At 50.5% G+C, this 20,501-nt stretch overlaps 1 protein-coding gene across 2 annotated transcripts; it reads right to left on the bottom strand.

The window, feature by feature from the left end:
* Nucleotides 1-2,903: 2,903 nt before the first annotated feature.
* Nucleotides 2,904-19,344, bottom strand: TMEM161A (transmembrane protein 161A). Of its 2 annotated transcripts, none has more exons than XM_032867749.1 (12): nucleotides 19,279-19,344; nucleotides 16,362-16,465; nucleotides 15,619-15,702; nucleotides 15,168-15,265; nucleotides 14,900-14,981; nucleotides 13,358-13,509; nucleotides 5,024-5,084; nucleotides 4,779-4,922; nucleotides 4,551-4,664; nucleotides 4,203-4,377; nucleotides 3,980-4,076; nucleotides 2,904-3,661 (listed from the first exon to the last, which is right to left on the bottom strand). In XM_032867749.1, exons 1-12 carry the CDS (start codon nucleotides 19,279-19,281, stop codon nucleotides 3,408-3,410), a joined length of 1,368 nt encoding a protein of 455 aa, XP_032723640.1. In that variant the 5' UTR covers nucleotides 19,282-19,344; the 3' UTR covers nucleotides 2,904-3,407. The 2 variants fall into 2 exon arrangements, with proteins under 2 accessions (XP_032723640.1, XP_032723639.1); XM_032867748.1 differs by having other exon boundaries at nucleotides 2,906-3,661; nucleotides 14,900-15,056.
* Between the last annotated feature and the right edge of the window lie 1,157 nt (nucleotides 19,345-20,501).

A 20,501-nucleotide genomic window follows, 5' to 3' on the forward strand; every position in this document is an offset into this window, starting at 1 on the left:
GTTGTCTGGGCTGCTGGATCCAGCTTTGCCTGAAGCTCTCGACTACTTCTCAATGTCTAGCAATAGGAGTGGCTTTATCCTGTCTATTGAAGGCAGTTAGGGTTGCGCTTCCTGGCATTTTCTGAAACAAATCTTGTATATGCCTCTTTGCTTCTATGCACTAGTGTGTCTATGGTTTTTCAGGAACATTTTGTTAAGTAAAGATCGGGATATGTTAACCGACGCTGCCAGTGCCCCTCATTAAGTCCAGCATTCATGGTTGCCAAAACTGCTGTGGGCTGTAAGCCCCTGCAGCCCAGTCTGGGGGCCCCTGTGAAGAAGCCCTGACACCCCAGGAGTGGCCCTCAGCCAATGATTGTGGACAGCCTCTCACCACTGGGGTGGGTCACTCAAGTGAGATCCACTGTCACCCAAGGCCCCCCCACAGGACCAAGCCCAGGTGGCCCACTTCATCACCTGTTCAGCGGCACCTCCACAGGGCTCATCCCTCCCTGTTTCATGTCTCTGGCCCCAAGGAGTCTCCCTGGGGTGACCTCCCAGGTAAACCATGGGCCCTGAGTCCTCATGACAGAGTCATCTTTGAAGGGAATCTATCCAGGGAAGAATAGAAATGCCAGTTACTCCTGCAAGGAGATGGTAGCATATTTTTTAAAAAAGATTTATTCATTTATTTTAGAACGAGTGAATGTGTGCATGTGATGGGGGGGGGCAGAGGGAGAGAGAGAATCCCTGAGCGAGAACCCACTGAGCCGAGCAAGATCCCAGGACCCTGAGACCATGATCTGAGCCAAAACCAAGAGTTGGGCACTTCACTGACTGAGCCACCCGGGCACCCCGATGAGAGCCTTTGTACCTCATACCCTCACTGTCTTGAGTTTCCTGTGGCCGCCATAACAAAGTACCCCAGACTGGGGGCTTAAAACCAATTTATTCCCTTCATAGTTCTGGAGACCGGAAGTCCAAAATCAAGATGGCAGTGGGTTTGATTCCTTCCGAGGCCATGAGGGAAGGGTCTCTTCAGGCCTCTTGGCTTGCAGCTGACCAGACGGCTGTGTCTTCACCTTGCCTTCCCTCTGGGCATGTCTGTATCTAATTTTTCTTATAATTAAGAAAAGGGGGAAGGAAAAAAGCAAATTTCCTCTTATAAGTATACCAGTCCTGTTGGATCAGGGCCCATCTTATGACCTTATTTGAACCTGATCACCTCTTTAAAGCCTCAGTATCCACATATAGTCCTATCCTGAGATCCTACGGGTTAGGACCTGCACACAGAACTTGGGGAGAACATACTTCAGCACCTCCCCTTGGTAAGAGCCAGCCACCAGCCTTGTGGATCTTTACAATTCTGACCGGGAAGCCCCAGGACGTCCAGGGCCTGGGTGGTGACCAGGCGGCGACAGAGGAAGAGACAGCAAGGTCAGGAGGCCCGAGGGCTTGACCAGATGGAGGCCCCAGGGACCCGGACCAGAGTGGTTCGGAGGTGTGAGCTGTGTGGGTGCATCTTGGGTCCTGCTTCTGATTTGTTATGTCATTTCTTTCCACTGGTTTTTTTCCTTTGCTCACTTCCTGGAGTTGACAGTTTGACTTGTCGTTGGGTTTCTTTCTTCTTTTTTTTTTTTTTTGTAAGATTTTATTTATTTGTTTGAGCCACAGAGAGCATAAGCAGGGAGACCAGCAGAGGGAGAAGCAGACTCCCCACTGAGCAAGGAGCCTGACGTGGGGCTCAATCCCAGGACCCCAGGATCGTGACCTGAGCTCCCCCAGGCACCCTGATACCTTCTGTTTCTTGTAACACAGGGCTTCTGACATCTGGGCTCCTCAGGGTGCTGAGCAACATCCTTGGCCTCCACCCTCCAGACAAAGTAGCGACCCTGTCCCCTCTCGGTCGTGACAACCAAAACTGTCTCTGGAAAGTCTCCAGACACTGACTAGTGTCCCTTGTGGGCAGACTCATCCCCTCCTTTGCAAAGCGCTGATGTGCGGTGATGACCACTGAAGCCAGGTAACAGGAGTGTAACACTTCTGAAAACACAGGATCCTGACCACCTCCTTCTAGCTTCCCTATTTTTCCCTGATTGTGGTTCCACTTTGTTTCTTTATTTCTTTTTTTTTTTTTTTTTTTTCAGTTGTGAAATGTGTCCCAAAGTCTGTGGTTTAACGCTCGGCGGTGAGAGCCAGTGGCCGTCGGGAGTTCTTCCTGCCTTGGCCGGCCTGTGGGCCCCACACCCCCTTGTACCTGCTTGTGCCTGACACCGTACCACTCAGGCCCTTGCTTTTCCTTAGGCCCTTCTGCCTTCCTGTGTGTCCCTGAACCGCAGGGTGTTGCGCTCTGAGAGCAGAGAGCACACATGGCCCTGGCTGAGCAAGCGAAGGGCCAGGTGGCCAGACGCACCAGCACCGCTGGCTGACACTGCAGTGGTGAGGGGGGACTGTGCCAGTGCGCTCCGGGCGCCGGTTTCAGGGACTCCTGAGGTGCCGGCCACAGTGCAGAACAGGCAGAACTAGGAGACAAACTCCATCATCTCCTGATTCCAGGTGTGACCTGTCCTGGCGCAGAGCTGGTCTTCATTCTGGAACTTTCCAGACACATGCCTTGGGCTGGGGCTCTTGTCCCGCAGCACCTGGAAGCTTGCAGTCCTGGGGATTGCCATCACCTGGTCCTGTCAGGGTCTCCCTCTGCTCCAGTGTCTCTTCCCAGAAGTCTCTTTCTTTGGGAGATCTTCTGGGCTAGTTCTCTGATTTCCTTTGTCCCCCACCCTTTGTTTTCCATCTTTTATCATTTTGTTCCTCCTGCAAGATTTCTAAAGCTTCATCTGTCATCTCCATCTCCTTCCTTTCTCATTCTTGAGTCCCCTCCCTTCACTCTCCCCTGCCCAGACCCAACCCCCCTGTTCTCCTCCCCTGACTTGTGGCATCTCCTCTCAACTTTGTTGCATTTCTTCTCTTCCTTTCACTTCTTGCTCCCAGGCTTTTGCTTACTGTCGGTGTCGCCCTGTGCTCTCCCCTGTCATCCCCTTCTCTCAGCACCAAATGCCAACATGGAGAAAGCTGCCTTCCAGACCACTCCAATTCTGACAGTAAAAATCAGCCTGTTCTTTTATTTGTTCAGAAGAATGACCCCCCCACACCTCTGCCTCAAATGGGGGGGGGGGGCGGAGCATGCAGTCCGAGAACAACGACCCTGGGATCCTCTGCCCCTGGGCCCAGGGCAACAGTTTTGAGGCAGAAGCACGGGATCCGAGGGGCCAGGGCTCAGGCACTGCGGTGAAGTGGGCGGGCACAGCAGGTGCTGCGGGGACTCCCGGGGCCACCTGGCACCTGAGGACACTGAGGCACACACGGAGGAGGCGGCCCTTAGCCGCTGGCTCAGGCCCGGACCTTGGGGCCCCGGGGGCCTCTGCAGGTGGCTAGGAGCCCGCCAGATGCCGGTGGAAGTAGAGGCCGAAGAGGCTGGAGAGCAGTTGGCAGGCTGCTGTCCACCAGATGAGGAAGGTGAGGACGGCGCGGAGGAATAGAGGCGTGAGTAGGCTGCCCAGTGCCCCAGCAATCCGGGCCGCCGTCTGCTGGGCCTCATCCTCCCCGAGGCCCACCAGGCGGTCGCGGGCTGAGGACGCCGCGGGGGACAGCGTGGGGACCGGGCCCGGCCCCCAGGAGTAGCCGCCTGTGCCGAGAAGAGGGTGGAGGGAGGGAGGGGTAGAAGTACAGGCGGGGTTTGACTTCTGGGACCCTCCCCCAGCCCCAGGCTTCACCTCTTACCCCCGCCCCCACCCCCAACTCTTTATCTCCTGCCTCCCACCCCCAACTTCGGCCCGCCTCCTACTCGCCCCTCCTCCGAGCCCTCCAGGCTCCGCCCCCGCTCATTGCCAAGTCCCGCCCCGCCGCCACCTCGCTCCCTTTCAGCCCCGCGGGGCTTCGCTCCCCACCGCCCGCACCTCCGCGCACCCGGCTCCGACCCTACGCGCCCCGAGCCGCTTCTCACCCAGCGTCTTGAGCAGCAGCGTGCAGCTGAGGGTGAGAATGAGCGGCGTCAGGTACTGCAGGCTCACCACCGTCACGTAGCAGTAGACGCGCACCACCTAGGGGGCCGGTAGCAGGGACTACGTGGGGGAGGGGGCTTTCTGGGCTTCCGGTAACCCTAAGCCCCAGGGACAGGGACCCCTGCCCTGAGCCCCAGGTCCCCTCCCAACCTTCGGTGCCCATACCCGCCTCTGGATCTCACGGGCCTCTATGCGGCCGGCCTCCCGCCGCAGCTGCTCCACGCGGGCCTTGGCCAGGCACAGGTAGGCCTGCAGGTGAGGCCTGGTCACAGCCAGCCTTAGCAGGCACAAGGCCACCAGCACCCAAAGGCGCAGGGAGTCGAAGGCTGAGTCTGACAGCCTGTGGGGAGGGAAGTGAGGGGGCTAGGGAGGCCTCCCCTGCTCCAGGATCACCCCCAGGATCCAAGGCTTCTCCCTGAGCCTCAGACTGGGCTACACAGCACCTACCCTACCTCCCTCTCCCCCTTCCCTCACCACCCCCCACACCCCGTCCAGGCACCACCGGATGCGCACAGGGGGAGGGGCACCTCCCCCAGAGGTGCCTGGTGCAGGAAGTCCCGTGCAATGGGCTTGGTCCAGAGCCACAGGATGATCAGAGGGGACACGAAGCTGGTATGCAGAAGGAACCTAGGGATAGGGGCACAGAGGAGTGAGGCCTAGGCACCCACCATCCCCCTAGCCTCTCTTTTAGATTCCCACCTCCCCCCTGCCCCACCCCCCAGTCTGGCACTCTGCATTAACTGCAGCATGGGCCGGTCCTCTGACATGGTCAGTGCATCCAGGTGTGTCTGGGCCAGCCGCAGGCCTGGAAAGGTGAGGAAGGCACCCAGCATGGATCCCACGAATGCCAGCCCTATGCGGACGGTCAGCTTGGCCAGAGGGAGCCTGGGGAAGAAGAGAAGGGTCAGGAGGCCCCAAAGGCCGTTAGCACCACCCACCTAAAAGTCCCAGCCAGCCCTTGCCCCACCTCACTTCCCAGGACTCACGCCCAGTCCCAGCCCTGCGTCTTCAGAAGTGGCTCCAAGTTCTGGGTCATACTGGCCAGGCCTGGGGAAGACAAGGAGAGAGCAGTGTCTAGTAGACCCCTGGAGACTCACTGTCTGCTCTGCCCCCCTCCCAGATAGACTTTTGCTCCACCAGTAGGAATGTACCCGTGGGAGCCAGCTCTGGGCCAGGCAAAAGGAAAACTTTATTGTGTTCTGGTTATGTGCGTTTTTTTGTTTTGTTTTAAAGAACAGGAAAATGTATCAGGCAGACACCCTTGACTGGACTGGGAGAAAGAAGGGCGGGGGAGGGGGGACCACTGAGTCTGAGTTTCTGGGACTGTACCAGGAATCTGGAGGGGCATGAAGGACTCCCATAGGAGAAAGCCAAAATCCTCAAAAGAATCCTCAGTTCAGGCCCTCAGATTTTCCGCAGAGTAAAAGGAAATAAAAATAAGCTTACAACCCAAATCACCAAACACACCACTGAACAAATCACCATAAAGCGGGGGGGGGGGGGGGGGCAGAATTTTAGACCCTACAGACTATAGAAACTTTGCAGGTGTTATTATGTGTGAAATTACTGAGGAAAATAACAGGTGGAATCACAGAACAGGCAACATGAGGCTACCTTAGATGACCAGATATATCTGCAAAGGAACCAGTTAAGTTCATCCAAACGGAAAATACAATTATTGCAATGATAGGTTGTTAAATGGCATATTGAAAACAGCCAAAGAAAGAATGAATGAATTGGATCTGAAGAAATCACTCAGATTCCAACTCAGAAAGATAAAAAGGTAGGAAATGTGAAGGGAGATTAAGAGATAAGGAAGACAGAATAGAGAGTCCAGCATAAGTCAAATAAGAGCCCCAGAGAGAGAAGGGAAGAGAGGATGAAGAAGGAGAGGGGATTTGAAGTTAAGTTGGAAAGACTGTGGAATGAATGACACACACAAAGTATATCAAACCAGAGTAATACAAAGTAATCCATACCTAGACACCGTAGTGAAACTGGAATACCAAAAACAAAGAGATCGCAAAGCAGCCAGGGATTTAAGACAGATCACCTATAGAGGAAAGACAATTAGACTGGCAGCCAATGTCAACAGCAATCACAGAAAAAGAACAAAAAGAAGGTGAAATGGTAAGATGGTAGAAACAATGCCAAATATGTCAGTAATCATAATAAATGTAAGCGGATTAAACTTTGAAGTTAAATGACACAGACTGTCAGACTTGAAACTATCTCGCTGTGTGTTTTTTAAGAGACATAACTCAATACAAAGTCCCTGTAAGTTGGGAAAAAAAAGGGATGTTAAAAAGATGTGACAAATACTAATCAAAAGAAAGGTGGTATTGTATATTTGAGAGTTGCTAAGAGTACATCTTAAAAGTTTTAATTGTAAGGAAAAAAAGTTGTATGTGTAAAAAAGGAAGTTAAGCAGATTTATTGTGATTGTTTTGTAATACGTACAAATATTGAATCATTATATTGTGTACCTGATACTAACAATGTTATATGTCAATTATATCTGAACTTAAAAAAGAAAAAAAAGCTGAAAAGACTATATTATTACCAGATAAACTAGTGTAAGACAGAAGTATTATTAGAATCAGAAGTGGTTAATATACTATGATAAAATGGTTGATTCGCCAGGTATATACAGAAATTCTACACTTGTAAATACCTTGTCAATTAGCCACAAAACATATAAAGAAAACACTGACTGGGGTGCCTGGGTGGCTCAGTCATTTAAGCATCTGACTCTTGATTTCAACTCAGGTCATGATTTTAGGGTTGTGAGATTGTGCCCTGCACCAGGCTCAGCACTGGGCATGGAGCTTGCTTGGGATTCTCTCTCTCTCCTTTTGCCCCTTCCCCCCTCTAAAAAAAAAAAAAAAAAAAAAGAGAGAGAGAGAGAGAGAAAAGGAAAGAAAGAACGAATGAAAGAAAGAAAAACAAATCATAATGGAAACTTAAAAATACCAAGAACTGTGTGATAATGAAGATTACAAATCAAAACTTAAAGTGGGACTTAGTAAAATATTTATAGCCTTCCATGCTAGAAATGCTAGAAAGAGAAATAGAAGAAGCTGAAAATTAATGAGCTAAATAGCCAACTAAGAAATTGGAAACAAGAAAAAGAAGCCTACCAGAATAGTGCTAGTGAATCCAGAGATCCTAGCCACACAAGAGAGAAAGACTGGAAAAGATAAAAGAAAAACCAAAAGAACCCACAATTCACTAAAAATACAATTGTACAGCAAGGTTGTCCCATGGAAAAACACTCAGTTTCATCCCTACCTCAAAAGATAGTAGTGAACTACCAGGAGTTTAAGGGTTTATGCAAAAGGCAAAATTGAAATATCATGTCAGAAAATATAAAATATCTTTCTGATTGTAGGGAAGAGAGGGGAATATCTTCAAGACAAAAATCAACTAAAATAAGGAACTGCTATTCATCAGAAGAAACCAGAGGTGAGGGCTGCAGCTATATTCAGTGGCTGAGCCCAAAAAAGTGTGGTGTATTCATGTGCAGAGAATAATGCAAACGACGCTAAATGAATCTAGGTCAAGAGCATTAGAGGATTCTTCCTCTAAGAATCCTCACTAGAGGATTCTTCCAACCATTCTGCAGGTTTGGAATTTTTCAAAATAAAACATTTGAGGACAAATTTTTTTTTAAGATTTTATTTATTTGACAGACAGATCACAATTAGGCAGAAAGGCAGGCAGAGAGAGAGGAAGGGAAGCAGGCTCCCTGCTGAGCAGAGAGCCCTACACGGGGCTTGATCCCAGGACCCTGGGATCATTACCTGAGCCGAAGGCAGAGGCTTTAACCCACTGAGCCACCCAGGTGCCCCTTGAGGGCAATTTTTTTTAAGATTTTATTTTTAAGCAATCTCTACACCCAACACAGGGCTTGAACTCACAATGAGATCAAGAGTTGCATGCTCCACCCACTGAGCCAGACAGGTGCTCCACAATTTTTTTTTTAAAGATTTTATTTATTTATTTGACAGAGAGAGATCACAAGTAGGCAGGGAGGCAGGCAGAGAGAGAGAGAGGAGGAGGCAGGTTCCCTGCTGAGCAGAGAACCCGATGTGGGGCTCGATCCCAGGACACTGGGACCATGACCCGAGCCGAAGGCAGAGGCTTTAACCCACTGAGCCACCCAGGCGCCCCTCCACAATTTTTTTAAGACAAAGAAAACACCACAAAGAAAGTAAAAAAGCCATGCCACAGATTTGAAGACACACTTCCCATCCCCCACTTTAACTTCTTTAAAATTGGAATACACATGACCATCGATGACATGCACTAGTCTAAGTAACAGTGTTTTTAATCTTTTTTTCTGCGGTTCCAGAAATAATGGTGTGTCATATTTCATAGAAGGAAGTATGTGCCACACACGTAACAAAGGATCAATTCCCACGGTATATGAAGAAACTCTACAAATCAACAAGAAAAAAAATAATAAAGATACACAGCCCAGAAAAGCTTCATAAAACATTGGATTTGGTGATGATGTCTTAGATCTGGCACCAAAAGCATGAGCAACAAAAGAAAATATAGACCAGTTGGACTCATGAGAATAAAAACATTTTGTACATCAAAAGATACTATCAATGGAGTGAAAAGGTAACCCACAGAATGGGAAAAATATTTGCAAATCATATATCTGATAAGGGACAAATATCCCAAATACATATACAGAACTCCTAAAACTCATCACCCCCCCCCAAAAAAAACAACAAAAAACAAAAACCCCAGGTTCAAAAATAGGCAAAGGGGGCATCTGTCTGGCTTGGTTGGTGGAACGTGTGACTCCTGATCTCAGAGTTATAAGTTTGAGCCACAAGTTGGGTGTAGAGATTACTTGAAAATAAAATCTTTGAAAAAGAAAAAAAAAATAAATAGACAAAGGAGTTAATAGACAATTTCTCCAAAGAAGATATACAGATGACCAACAAGAATAAGCAGATGGGCTCAGGGGCGCCTGGGTAGCTCAGTGTGTTGAGCCTCTGCCTTCACCTCAGGTCATGATCTCGGGGTCCTGGAATTGAGCCCTGCATCGGGCTTCCTGCTCAGTGGGGAGCCTGCTTCCCCTCTCTCTCTGCCTACTTGTGATCTCCCTTTCTGTCAAAAAAAAAAAAAAAAAGTGCTCAACATCACTCATCATTAGGCAAATACAAATAAAAACCACAATGAGATACCACTTCACACCCACTAGGATGGTCACTCTTAAGGAAAAAGAAAAGGAAGATAACACATGTTGTTGAGGATGTGGGGAAGCTAGAAATCTTGTGCACGACTGGTAGGAGCACAAAATGGTGCAGCCACCCAAGAAAACAAGTCTGTTGACTCCTCAAAAATTTAAACAGAGAATTACTACATAATCCCAGCAATTCCACCTCTGGATCTGTACCCAAAAGAATTAAAAGCAGGGACCTGTACACCCATGTTCATAGCAACACTATTCGCATCAGCTGAAACACAGGAGCAACAAAAATGTCCACCAATACATAAATGGATAAGCAGAATGGGATATATTCCTGCAAACAGAACACTATTCAGTGTTAAAAAGGGAGGAAATTTGAAGGCAGTGTAGATGAACCTTAAGGACGTTATGCTGAATGAAATAAGCCAGCACAGGGCGCCTGGGTGGCTCAGTGAGTTAAAGCCTCTGCCTTCGGCTCAGGTCATGATCCCAGGGTCCTGGGATCGAGCCCCATATCAGGCTCTCTGCTTAGCAGGGAGCCTGCTTCCTTCTCTCTCTCTCTCTCTGCCTGCCTCTCTGCCTACTTGTGATCTCTTTCTGTCAAATAAATAAACAAAATCTTAAAAAAAAAAAAAAAAGGAAATAAGCCAGCACTGAAAGACAGCTATTGCATGATTGCTCTCATATGACGTGTCTAGGGTGGCTGGATTCCTAGAGACAGAAAGTAAGATGGCGGGAGCCAGGGGCTGGGATGGGGGGGAAATGGAGAGTCAGTGTTTAATGGGGACAGAGTTTCAGATTTGCAAGATGAAAAGGGTGGGGAACGGATGGTGGTGATGGTCACCGTGAGGTGAATATGCTTAATTCCACTTAATGCCTCTTAAAGACAATTAAAATAATAAATGTTATGTGTATTTTACCACAATTAAAAAAAAATGGAGGGAAAAACACATACCACCTCAAAGAAAAATGGGCAACAAACATGAACAGGCTCTTCAAAGAAGAGGAAACGAGAATCGTGACTAGACAGACAGGAAAAGCTGCTCAGCCTCCCAGGTAATCGGAGAAATGCACATTAAGACAACTAAAGGCATCATTTCCCACCACTAGATGGGCGAAAATCAAGCACTTCCCATAGACCTCAACTCACTCACACCTGACCATGTCCCTGTAAGGTTCACCACCTTACAAGCAGGGAGGTGAGGCAAGGGGCGGGGCAACTTCACCCATGCTTGCCCAGAGTGGCTGGGACTGAGTCCGGCGTCCACCATCGGAAGCCCCGGCCGCATGGCTGGTGGGCGTGCGGAGAGAACTGCTCTAAAAATGCCGAGGCACCACCTTATGAAGGTGAACACATCCCCCTTGTCCCCAGATCCCGTGCCCAAAAGAAATGCCTGCACATGCATACGAAGAAACGTACAAGAATGTTCCCTATAGCAACTGTGAAAAAAGCTCAAACCTGGAAACCACCTAGATGTCCAGCAACAGGACACCGGACAAATAAAGACAAGGGGCCTCACAACAGAACGACATTCATCTGTGTGAAGAGAGAAACGAAAGCTGCCCAGACCAACAGGGCCTCGTTCTGTCAACAATATCAAAAGGACTGGAAAAAAGCACCAGCCGGGAGATTACACACTGGCTGACACCACCCACAACAGCAAGCAAACTACGATGAATTCTTTAGGGACAGAAACATATGTGATGAATGGGGAGCCTGGGTGGCTCAGCCAGTTAAGAATCAGACTCTTGGTCTCAGCTTGGGTCTTGAGTTCAGGGTTGTGAAGTTTAAGCCTTCCATTGGGCTCCACTCTGGGCATGGAGCCTACTTTAAAAAAAAAAAAAAGGCAAAAGAATGATAAACACAAGATTTGAGAGACTAGTTGGGGCTGTGAGTAGGAGAGGAAGGTGGGAGGATTGGAAAGAAGCACCAGAGACATGCAAGAACGTTGGGAAGGTTCTAGTTCTCATTTAAGAAGTGAGTTTGTGGGGGCGCCTGCGTGGCTCAGTGGGTTAAAGCCTCTGCCTTCGGCTCAGGTCATGATCCTGGGATCCTGGGATCCTGGGATCGAGCCCCGCATCTGGCTCTCTGCTCAGCGGGGAGCCTGCTTCCTCCTCTCTCTGCCTGCCTCTCTACCTACTTGTGATCTCTCTCTCTCTCTGTGTCAAATAAATAAATAAAATCTTAAAAAAAAAAAAAAAGAAGAAGAAGTGAGTTTGTGGGATGCCTGGGTGGCTCAGTTGGTTAAGCAACTACCTTCAGCTCAGGTCATGATCCTGGAGTCCCAGGATCGAGTCCTGCATGGGGCTCCCTGCTCGGGAGGGAGTCTGCTTCTCCCTCTGACCTCTCTCCTCATGTTCTCTCTTTCTCTCAAATAAATAAGTAAAACTTTAAAAAAATGAGTTTGTTACATTATTATTTTGCTTTGTAATTTACATATACATGTTCTATACACATGCATAGATATCAAACATTATATAATTTTAAAAATTGAAAATCAGGGAGAATTGGTGAAGATAAAGGTCAAGGAGCACAGCAAGGCTGTGCACAGCAGAGTGAGTATTTTGATCTTTATCCAAAGACCACTAGAGTCTGGCATCAGGCAGAGAAGTGATATGATCCAGATTCTATTTTTGAAAGATCATCCAAAGAATAGAGAAAGTCAAAAGAAAAATGGGAAACTAAGAAAAAATATTTGCAACTACTATCACACACAAAGACTAATGTCTCTAATATATAAAGAGCTCCTACATATCAATAAAAGGGTCAATAACTCACTAGAAAACTGGGCAAAAGAACAGACCTTTCTGGAAGGCAGATAGAAATGACTTTTCCACATCAGAAAAGATGCTCAACCTTGCCTACGTTTCACCCATCAGGTTACCCAAGACAAAAAAAAAGCCCAAGGAAACACATTGGAGAGAATATGGGGAAGTAGGCACTTCATTAATCTTTTCCTAAATGGCAATTTACAACATTACTGAAATTACAAATGCACTTACTTGCATAGGGCCGCATTACCATATGACTATGGGCTATGGGCTATGGGCTATTCCCATATGTCACTGTTGTAACACAACATGGTTTTGAACAATAACATTTAATAGTAAAAGACTTAGATGTCCAGAAGTAGGGGACTGGTTAAATAATCATGAAACCTTGGGGCGCCTGGGTGGCTCAGTGGGTTAAGCCTCTACCTTCAGCACAGGTCATGATCTCAGGGTCCTGGGATCGAGCCCTGCATCGGGCTCTCTGCTCAGCAGGGAGCCTGCTTCCCCCTCTCTCTCTGCCTCTCTGCCTACTTGTGGTCTCTGTCTGTCAAATAAATAAATAAAATCTTTTTAAAAAAATCATGAAACCTCCATAAAATGAAATACTATGTGGGTGTTATAAAAAAACAAAACAAAACCAAAGCCCACCCACACTGTATGTTGTGTCAAGGGACAATCTCCAAATTGATGCTTTTTAAGGAAAAAAGACAAGGTGTAGAGCCATCAACACTACTGTTTTATGGGGATAAAGGAAAGTGGCCTCTCAGTTTTCCTCTTGGAAAGAGAGCCAACGTGGGTGATTTTACTCTATGTATATCTTCTTGTACTTTGTGAATGCTCTGCCATTTACCCATTTCCTTCACCAAATTAAATTAGAATGGGGAAATATAAAATCATTACAGCTGCCTTGGAGAAGGGCAGAGGCGGGGAACAGAAGTGCCCTGCGAAGAACTACAGCTATGGGGGACACCTGGGTGGCTCAGTGGGTTAAAGCCTCTGCCTTCAGCTCAGGTCATGATCTCAGGGTCCTGGATCGAGCCCCGAATCGGGCTCTCTGCTCAGCGGGAAGACTGCTTCCCTTCCTCTCTCTGCCTGCCTCTCTGCCTACTTGTGATCTGTCTGTCAAATAAAAAAAAAAAAAAATCTTAAAAGAACTACAGCTATGGGCCGCCATCAGAGGCAGCGAGACTGGACATCCTCTTACCCTAAAGCCCCAGGAGACCCCAGGACAGGAAGCAGCCCTAGAGACTACTCAGGCCCAAGGAGGCCCCATCCCTTCACCTGTCCTGCGCTTCCGTGAGGGAGCGATGGGCATGGTGACCCCAAACGGTGCACGTACCTGGCTCCAGGCCCAGCTCGAGAGTCTCCTCCTGGACCACCTGCACCAGCATGGCCAGGAGCAGGAAGAGGAAGGCAAAGGTGAGGCAGACAGAGCGTTCGCCCCCCTCCTCTGCACTGAAGTACAACCGGGTCACCATCAGGAACATCTTGCTGGGGGCAGGGCTAAGGAAGCCCAGAGCAACTAGGGTGCCCCTTCCCCATTCCCCTACTCCCAGCCAGGGATTCACCCAACTGCAGAACCCACACACCAACACTGGAGTCCGGCGTCTCGGGGAGCAAGGCGGTGACCCAGGAGAAGAGCGAGCCACCAAACAAGCTGAAGACAAGAGGTCCAATGCGGCTCACGCCTATGTCCGCAGGCTTGGGGTGTGGGTGGGTGGCAGGCGTGCCTGGGCCTCCAGTTTGGCCTCAGCACACTACCTATGGCCATTTCTTTCTTTCCTTTTTAAAAACATTTATTTGAGAGAGAGAGAGAGAGAGTGCGAGTGGTGGGGAGGAGCAGGGGAGGAGGGTGTGGGAGAGGGAAAGAATGTCAGGCAGACTCCGTGTCAAGCTTGGGGCCCCAGTCAGGGGCCTCCATCCCATGACACCGACACCATGATCCCAGCTGAAACCAAGAGTTGGGCGCTCAACCAGGCACCCCTCCCTGTGGCCATTTCTCCCTGAAAGAGCTAGCAAGTCCGGTTCTTCAGGAGGTCTGGCCTCCCTGACCCACCTAGTCCAGCTGCATTTGCAACAGGGGAATTTCCCGTTCCTCTGAGAAGCTCTCAGAGATAAAAGGGCTGTCTGTATCCCAAATCTGCCCTGAAAGAGACCCATGGGGCTTTCCAGAAACAGTGTGGGCTTCAAGATGGACTTTTCTGCACAAACCCATTCCATGAGCGCATTTTCTCAGACTTGGGTCGTCAGTGTCACAGGTTTGCCTCTGTTCCCAGAACAGCTTCATAAAAAAACAGAGGGATGTTCCTGCTCAGCAGGAAGCCGGTTTTTCCCTCTCCTTCTCCCTCTGCCTGCCACTCTCCCTACTTGTTCTCTCTCTCTCTCTCTCTGTCAAATAAATAAATAAATACTTTTTTTTTAATCAAAAAAAAAAAGAAAAGAAAAGAAAAGAAAAGAAATAAAAAAAGCAGAAAGCAGAGGGGGCATCTCTTTTCCTGTCCCTGCATCTGGGCCGGTGACTTGCTTTGACTGAGAGAAGGGACAGGGATGGGGGTGGGCCAACTTCCTGCAAAGCCTCAGGAGGCTCGCAGCACCCCTTCCTCCTTGCTGGTGTTTCTGCTGCTAGGAGGAAGCCTGGCTTACCCTGCTGGAAGGTGGGACCCCTTAGAGCAGAGATAAGGCTGTGGGGCTTAGCCCAGCCCAGGAGGAGATCAAATAGAATAGTGACCGTTTTACACCACCACCCACTTCTGGGGAGTTTTGTGGGACAGCAGCTGATAACTGATATACCAATTCCGGGACAGGGGGGAAGGAAAGCTCCAGTCTGGCTCCCACATGCCTCCCGCCTCCCTGACCGCCTCAGCAACCTGAGGAAGGATACACGGAGAAGGCGACGGTGAGCAGGCACCAGAACACAGCGATGTTGGTCTCCTTGGCCGGGCCCAGCACATAGTAGTAGGCCTCTGTGAAGACATACACGCCGCACGAGTACACGGCGAAGTCCACGAACCACTGGTACTCCAGGAAGAAGCGCAGGACTGTGGGGAGTCCGCGGCTCAGTCCACAGCCCCACGCAGGACACCCTCCTCACCAATCCCCCCCGGGGTGTAGGCTGAGGCTGGATGCTGGGGACCCAGCTGGACTGTTACCGAGGGCATCAACCGCTGTGAGGGGGCAGGTCTCCAGCTGGAAAGGGGCATCTCGGGGCACAGACAAGGGCTTTTCTTCACTATAGCCATTGGCCCACCTGTTGGGGGTGGAGGCGGTAAGGGGAGGAGGAATGTCAGACCAGCATCCTCTGATCTCTCCTCCCCAGCCAGACATGGCAGCCCTCCCCACACCAGTCTGGAACGTTCCACTGTGCTATCCTCAAAACACAGGAGGAGCTGGCTTGGGAGGTGCCTTCTCCCCAGCCGGGGTCGGCACACCCGGGTGCAGAGGCCACCTGCTCACAGGGCTGGCCCAGAGCAAACTGTCAGCTGGAGGCAACCAATGAATGACATTGACATCTTCTTAATCTGGGGTGTCCACCACTCTCCTCGGTGTCCAGAACTGCACCTGGAAGGGAAGCTGTTCCCCTAAGTCTGGGGCCTCACTCACCGCTCCTTCCTGCCTCTGGGCCTCGGTGGCTTCCCCTCCAGGGCCCGCAGCTCTTCCTCAGTAGGGTGCTTGTATCGGAAGAGACTGAGGGCAAAGACGGGAAGTCAGGAAAGCTCCAGCATGGAGGGCTCAAGGCAATGAATCCTCAAACCCAGGACTGGTGTCAGGGGGAGACCTGGACCCAAAATGCATAGGGACAGGATGGGCAGGGGCTATGCAAAACCAGGGGAACGCCTGGGGGTGGGGTGGGCTGGGGGATTGCTGGGGGGAGTGCCTTGAGCAGCTCTGGGGAGATGGCAGGGTGGCCGGGAGTCCTGGACACCCCTGAATCTGCCGTCTATCTCTTCTGGTGGAGCAGGCATGTGCCTTGTCCTGGAGGGAAAGTTCAGTTTCCAGTAGGTCTCAGAAAGGGTCCGAGATCCCAACAAGGACAAAAAGCACTGCAGGAAACAGATCTACAGCGAGAGTAGTGTGGGAGGGGGTTTAGATTCCAGGAAGGCAGGAGTGGGGGAAAGCAGTTGCTCTTCCCAGTGTGGAAATGTGGTCTCGCGGGTGTGGACATCTGTCAGAACGGATCCAACTGTGTGCTTCAAATATCTGCAGTTTATTGTATGTCAGTTATATCTCCATAAAGTTGTTTTTTAAAAACACTTTGGAGGGCGCACGGCAGGGATGGGAGAAAGCCAAGGGGGCGGGGCCCGGTGGGGGCTCCTCCCACTGCCCGGGGCGGGGCTGCGGCTCACCTGCCGTTGCAGAGCAGCCAGCGTGCGAAGGAGCAGTGCGGTGCCAGCCTGTGCATGAGGGTGGCGGTGAGCAGGGTCACCACCAGCTGCACTCCCAGGACCGCCTGGGGGGAGGGGACACGAAGGGCAGTGCCTGCCATGAGGTCACAAGCTCACTGCCTCAGAACTCTGGCTATTTATAGAGAGGCTGGGGCCAGGTTGGAGAGGGCGGGCGTCCTGGTTTCCAGCTGCGTCTTGAAGGAGGGGCCTGGGGTGCGCTCCGACTCAACTGGGGGAGCCCCTGCTGTGTGTGGATTCCCGCACTCCCTACCACCCGCACCTAGCTGGGGGGTAGGGTGGTGGAGAGCTCACGCTGGGGTTCACTTTTGGCCTTTGCTATGGATTTCAGGTATTCACCTCCCTGAGGCCTCAGTTTCCCCATCTGGAAAGGGGGTGCTGCCTATTTTGTTTCATGTACTGTCGAGACCACTATCCGGACCTACAAGGAGCACAGCCAGTGAAAGAGGCTCCCTTCCGTAGTACCCCCTGGCAGCTCCGCGTCCCTCTTTCCCACAGGAAATTATCCTCATGATTCCATCGCCCTCTCCTCCCTCCCTTTGTAACCAACCTCCTTGAAAAGCCTATTTCTGGCCACTACCAGTCTCAGGACAAAAGACTTACACATATGAAGGGGATGGTTTTTTAAATTAGGAATTTCTCACTAAGTTCTACATAACAAAGTTTTTACCAATTCATAACACGTTTTCCTATATTAATTTTAAAACGTTTTAGAAGAAATGCTTTTGGTAATCAGTCTGAAGCTGGGTTTTCCTGCTTGAATGCAGTAAATACCAATTTGGTATCAGTAATTATGCAATTATATAAAATGATGTGCTCAGGAGTGCTGTCGACTAGTATTATGATATAATTAACAACTAAAGTGAAATAAAGATTACTTTAATATTAAAATTAATTATTAAAATTACCCTTTTAATCAGGCAAGCCTATGCTGACTTCAGTAGGAAAAGCTCTAATGTGATGGGTATCGGGCCAACACAGTAATTCAGAACTTCTGCTGAGAAATCCATCATTAAGATAACTAACAGGATATTTTCTCTATGCCTGTAACTTGTAAACCAGAAACATTTTCTCAGTAATGAGGTCGGGGCCCCAACTTTCTGGTCATTAAATCTCACTAATTTATTCTTACTGCCCACCATCCCTAACCCCCAAGTGCTGGCTGGCTAGGGGTCACTAAAGACATAGGGACAAGCATAGTCAGGGAGCCCCCTGCCAAGATCAGTGCGGCTCCTCCTACAATCCTCTCCAGTCCTTTCCCGTGCCACCCCCAGCCTCCCATCTGCGACTCTCCAGACATCAGATCCTGGGGCTCCCCTGCTGATTTTCCTCTTCCCTCTGTGGCCTCCACCCTGTGACTCAATCTCCTGCTAGGTTTTTAACCACCTACGGCCCTGCACGACCCCAACACAGCGGCACCTCTAGCCTGCACCTCTATGTGTAGCGCCGCAGACCCTCTAGGTCTCTAAAGGCCCCAGTACCGGCCCCTCACTCCCGCGGACACAGCACTCGGCCCTTTCCGGCGAGTCGTGATGTAAGTCAACATCCAAATCCTTTTTGCAGCCTGCAACTCTTGGAGCGTCCAACTCAAGACACCCTGCCTCTCACTGGCCGGCCTTCTCCGTAGCCCTCTCTGCGTCAATTCACTGGGGTCTCAGAGGCCCTCCCAGACCCCTGGCCTCTCCACTGCAGACCCCTATCACCCTCTGACACCTCCCAGGGAGGAGACTGTTGTTCAAGCTTCGTCCCAGCACCTAGGACAGGCAGGAGGGAAGGAAGGAAGGAGAGAGGGAGGGAAGAAGGAGAAGCAGGGAGGAAGGGAAGAAGGGAAGGAAGACAAGCTTCCCTTCACCTGAAGCTCCTGAGGTCTGTCCAGGGATATATTTCAAGCCCCGCCCCCCAGCAGTCTCTGGTCTGGTCCTGCCTCTGCAGATTTCCAAAGATCCCTGGAGCCTCCCATCAGCTCACGTCCCCTTCCTGCTCAGTCTTTCCCTGGACCTACAATCAGAATAGGAGACTCCTGCTATCTGCTAACACCAATAAGGCTTTCCTCCATCCTGTTCTCGAGAACCCTTCCGATTATCTCCCATTCCTTCCGGCACCCAGGCCTGGAACCATGTCCACTTTTCAGGTTCAGGCGCACTTCCAACGCCCCTCCTTGGGGAATCCTCCACGCAGGGTCCGGTCGTCCTCCGGCGCCCCTCCTCTGCCCAGTTCGAACATTTAGGGGTTGGGAGTTCCCGCTCTCGCCCCGCATCAGCCTGACCCACCCACAGTGGCCAGGCTAAGTCTGAAGAATAAACTCAATAGGTTGGACCCAGGGCTGCGTGAGACCTGAAGCTTCCGACTGTGCTGTCTCCGATTCTGGGACCCTCGCCCGCCCCGAAGCCACCCAGATCCCCTTGGCTTGGCTCCTCCTCTCAGGGTTCTCCCTGGCCCTTCCACACACCTAAATCCACGCAGCGGCCCTCATGCTTCCGCAGGACCCATGTCGCCAGCCTGGGCTCCAACGGGACCCCCAAAATTCCCCAGGGATCTGTGCGTTCCCCAGTCCCCTTCGCGGGGCTGTGACCCCTCGGCAGGACCCCAGGCCCCTAGAGAGCCCTCACAGATCTTCCAAAATTCCCGAAGGCTCGGAAGCCTCCAATTCTTTAGGCAGAACCCCCAATCCCCACATAGGTCCTGCAGGGAGACTGAACTCAGAGAGGGACACATGGCCCTCAGCGCGACCCAGAGTCCCTCAGAGTTCCCAATCCCTACAAAGGGATCCCAGTCCCCTCGGTGTCTCCCTGGACCCCTCAGCGGGATCTCCTGCCCCACAGTCAAGCCCCCCCACCCCATACCGGGGCTGCCGGCTCACCATGTCGCCGGCGGGAGCGCGGTCCGCTGACCTGAAGCTCCGGCGGCTCTCGGGAATCCAGCCAATCAGAGCCCGATCTTTCTGACAAACAGCCCGTAGGACCAATTGTCAGGCTGCAGCTGGAGCAAGCCGCGAGGGACACGAGGTCGCTCGCGTTGCATGCTGGAAATTGTAGTTCGAAGACCCATGGCAAGCTCAGGCACCCGTGGAGTCAGGACTCTCTGGTACCCTGTGTGGCTGCCCTCTCTGAGATTTAGTCTCCAAGCCTCTGCACCCATCTCGCAGGTCTGAGGCAAATTCACTCTCCCGCTGGAGAGTTCTGAGTGTGGAACTCCCCTGATCAAGAACATTCGCTGGCTCCCACTGAATAGACTCCCAAGTGCTCATGGTCTCATAGTAAAGTGCTCTACCTGATTGTACACACTAGAATACAGCTTGCCACTGGCCATGCTATCTGTAAATGCTATCTTTCATCTCGGAATACCTCCTTTCTCAATCTTTTTCATTTAGCAAAGCCTTATTCATTTCTATAAGTCAGGACTCTGATTGAACACACACACAATGCACACACACACACACACCCCAACTCAAATGGGCTCCAGCAAAGAAAGGGAAAATTTTGTGACAAAGAACTCTAAAAGCATAGTGAGCTTCAGGCATGGCTAGATCAAGGACAAAAAAAAAATGTCAGTCTCTAGAATCCAATATATTGTGTTTTGAGGCTTGGAGGAAAGGGTTTCTAGCATGGGTACTTAAGTTTTTATGGATAAGTGTGTCTACCTGAATGTGGACATATATGTGGGTATGATGAGATGTCTGAGCTGTTTTTTTTTTATTTTTAAAAGATTTTTTAAAAGATTTTATTTGACAGAGACAGAGAGATCACAAGTAGGTAGAGCAGCAGGCAGAGAGAGAGGGGAAAGCAGGCTCCCCACTGAGCAGCAAGATGGATGCGGGGCTCGATCCCAGGACCCTGAGATCATGACCTGAGCCAAAGGCAGAGGCTTAACCCACTTGAGCCACCCAGGTGGCCACCCCCCCAGCTTTTTTTTTTTTTGAGAGAGAGAGAGCAAGTGAGAGAGAGCTTGAACTGGGGGGAGGGGCAGAGGGAGAGGAACAAGCAGACTCCCCCCTGAGCAGGGAGCCCAATGTAGGGGCTTAACCCCAGGATCCTGGGATCATGACCTGAGCAGAAGGCAGTCACTTAACTGACTGAGTCACCC

Source organism: Lontra canadensis, unplaced genomic scaffold, assembly GCF_010015895.1.
Source record: "Lontra canadensis isolate GAN:19392208 unplaced genomic scaffold, GSC_riverotter_1.0 scaffold35, whole genome shotgun sequence".
NCBI lineage: Eukaryota > Metazoa > Chordata > Mammalia > Carnivora > Mustelidae > Lontra > Lontra canadensis.

Coding starts and splice junctions, on each gene's coding strand:
- TMEM161A (XM_032867748.1), bottom strand. Junction 15,057..15,167: donor CACAGCGGTTGATGCCCTCG/GTAACAGTCCAG, acceptor GACTCCCCACAG/TCCTGCGCTTCTTCCTGGAG. Junction 4,665..4,778: donor GAGGACCGGCCCATGCTGCA/GTTAATGCAGAG, acceptor CCCTATCCCTAG/GTTCCTTCTGCATACCAGCT.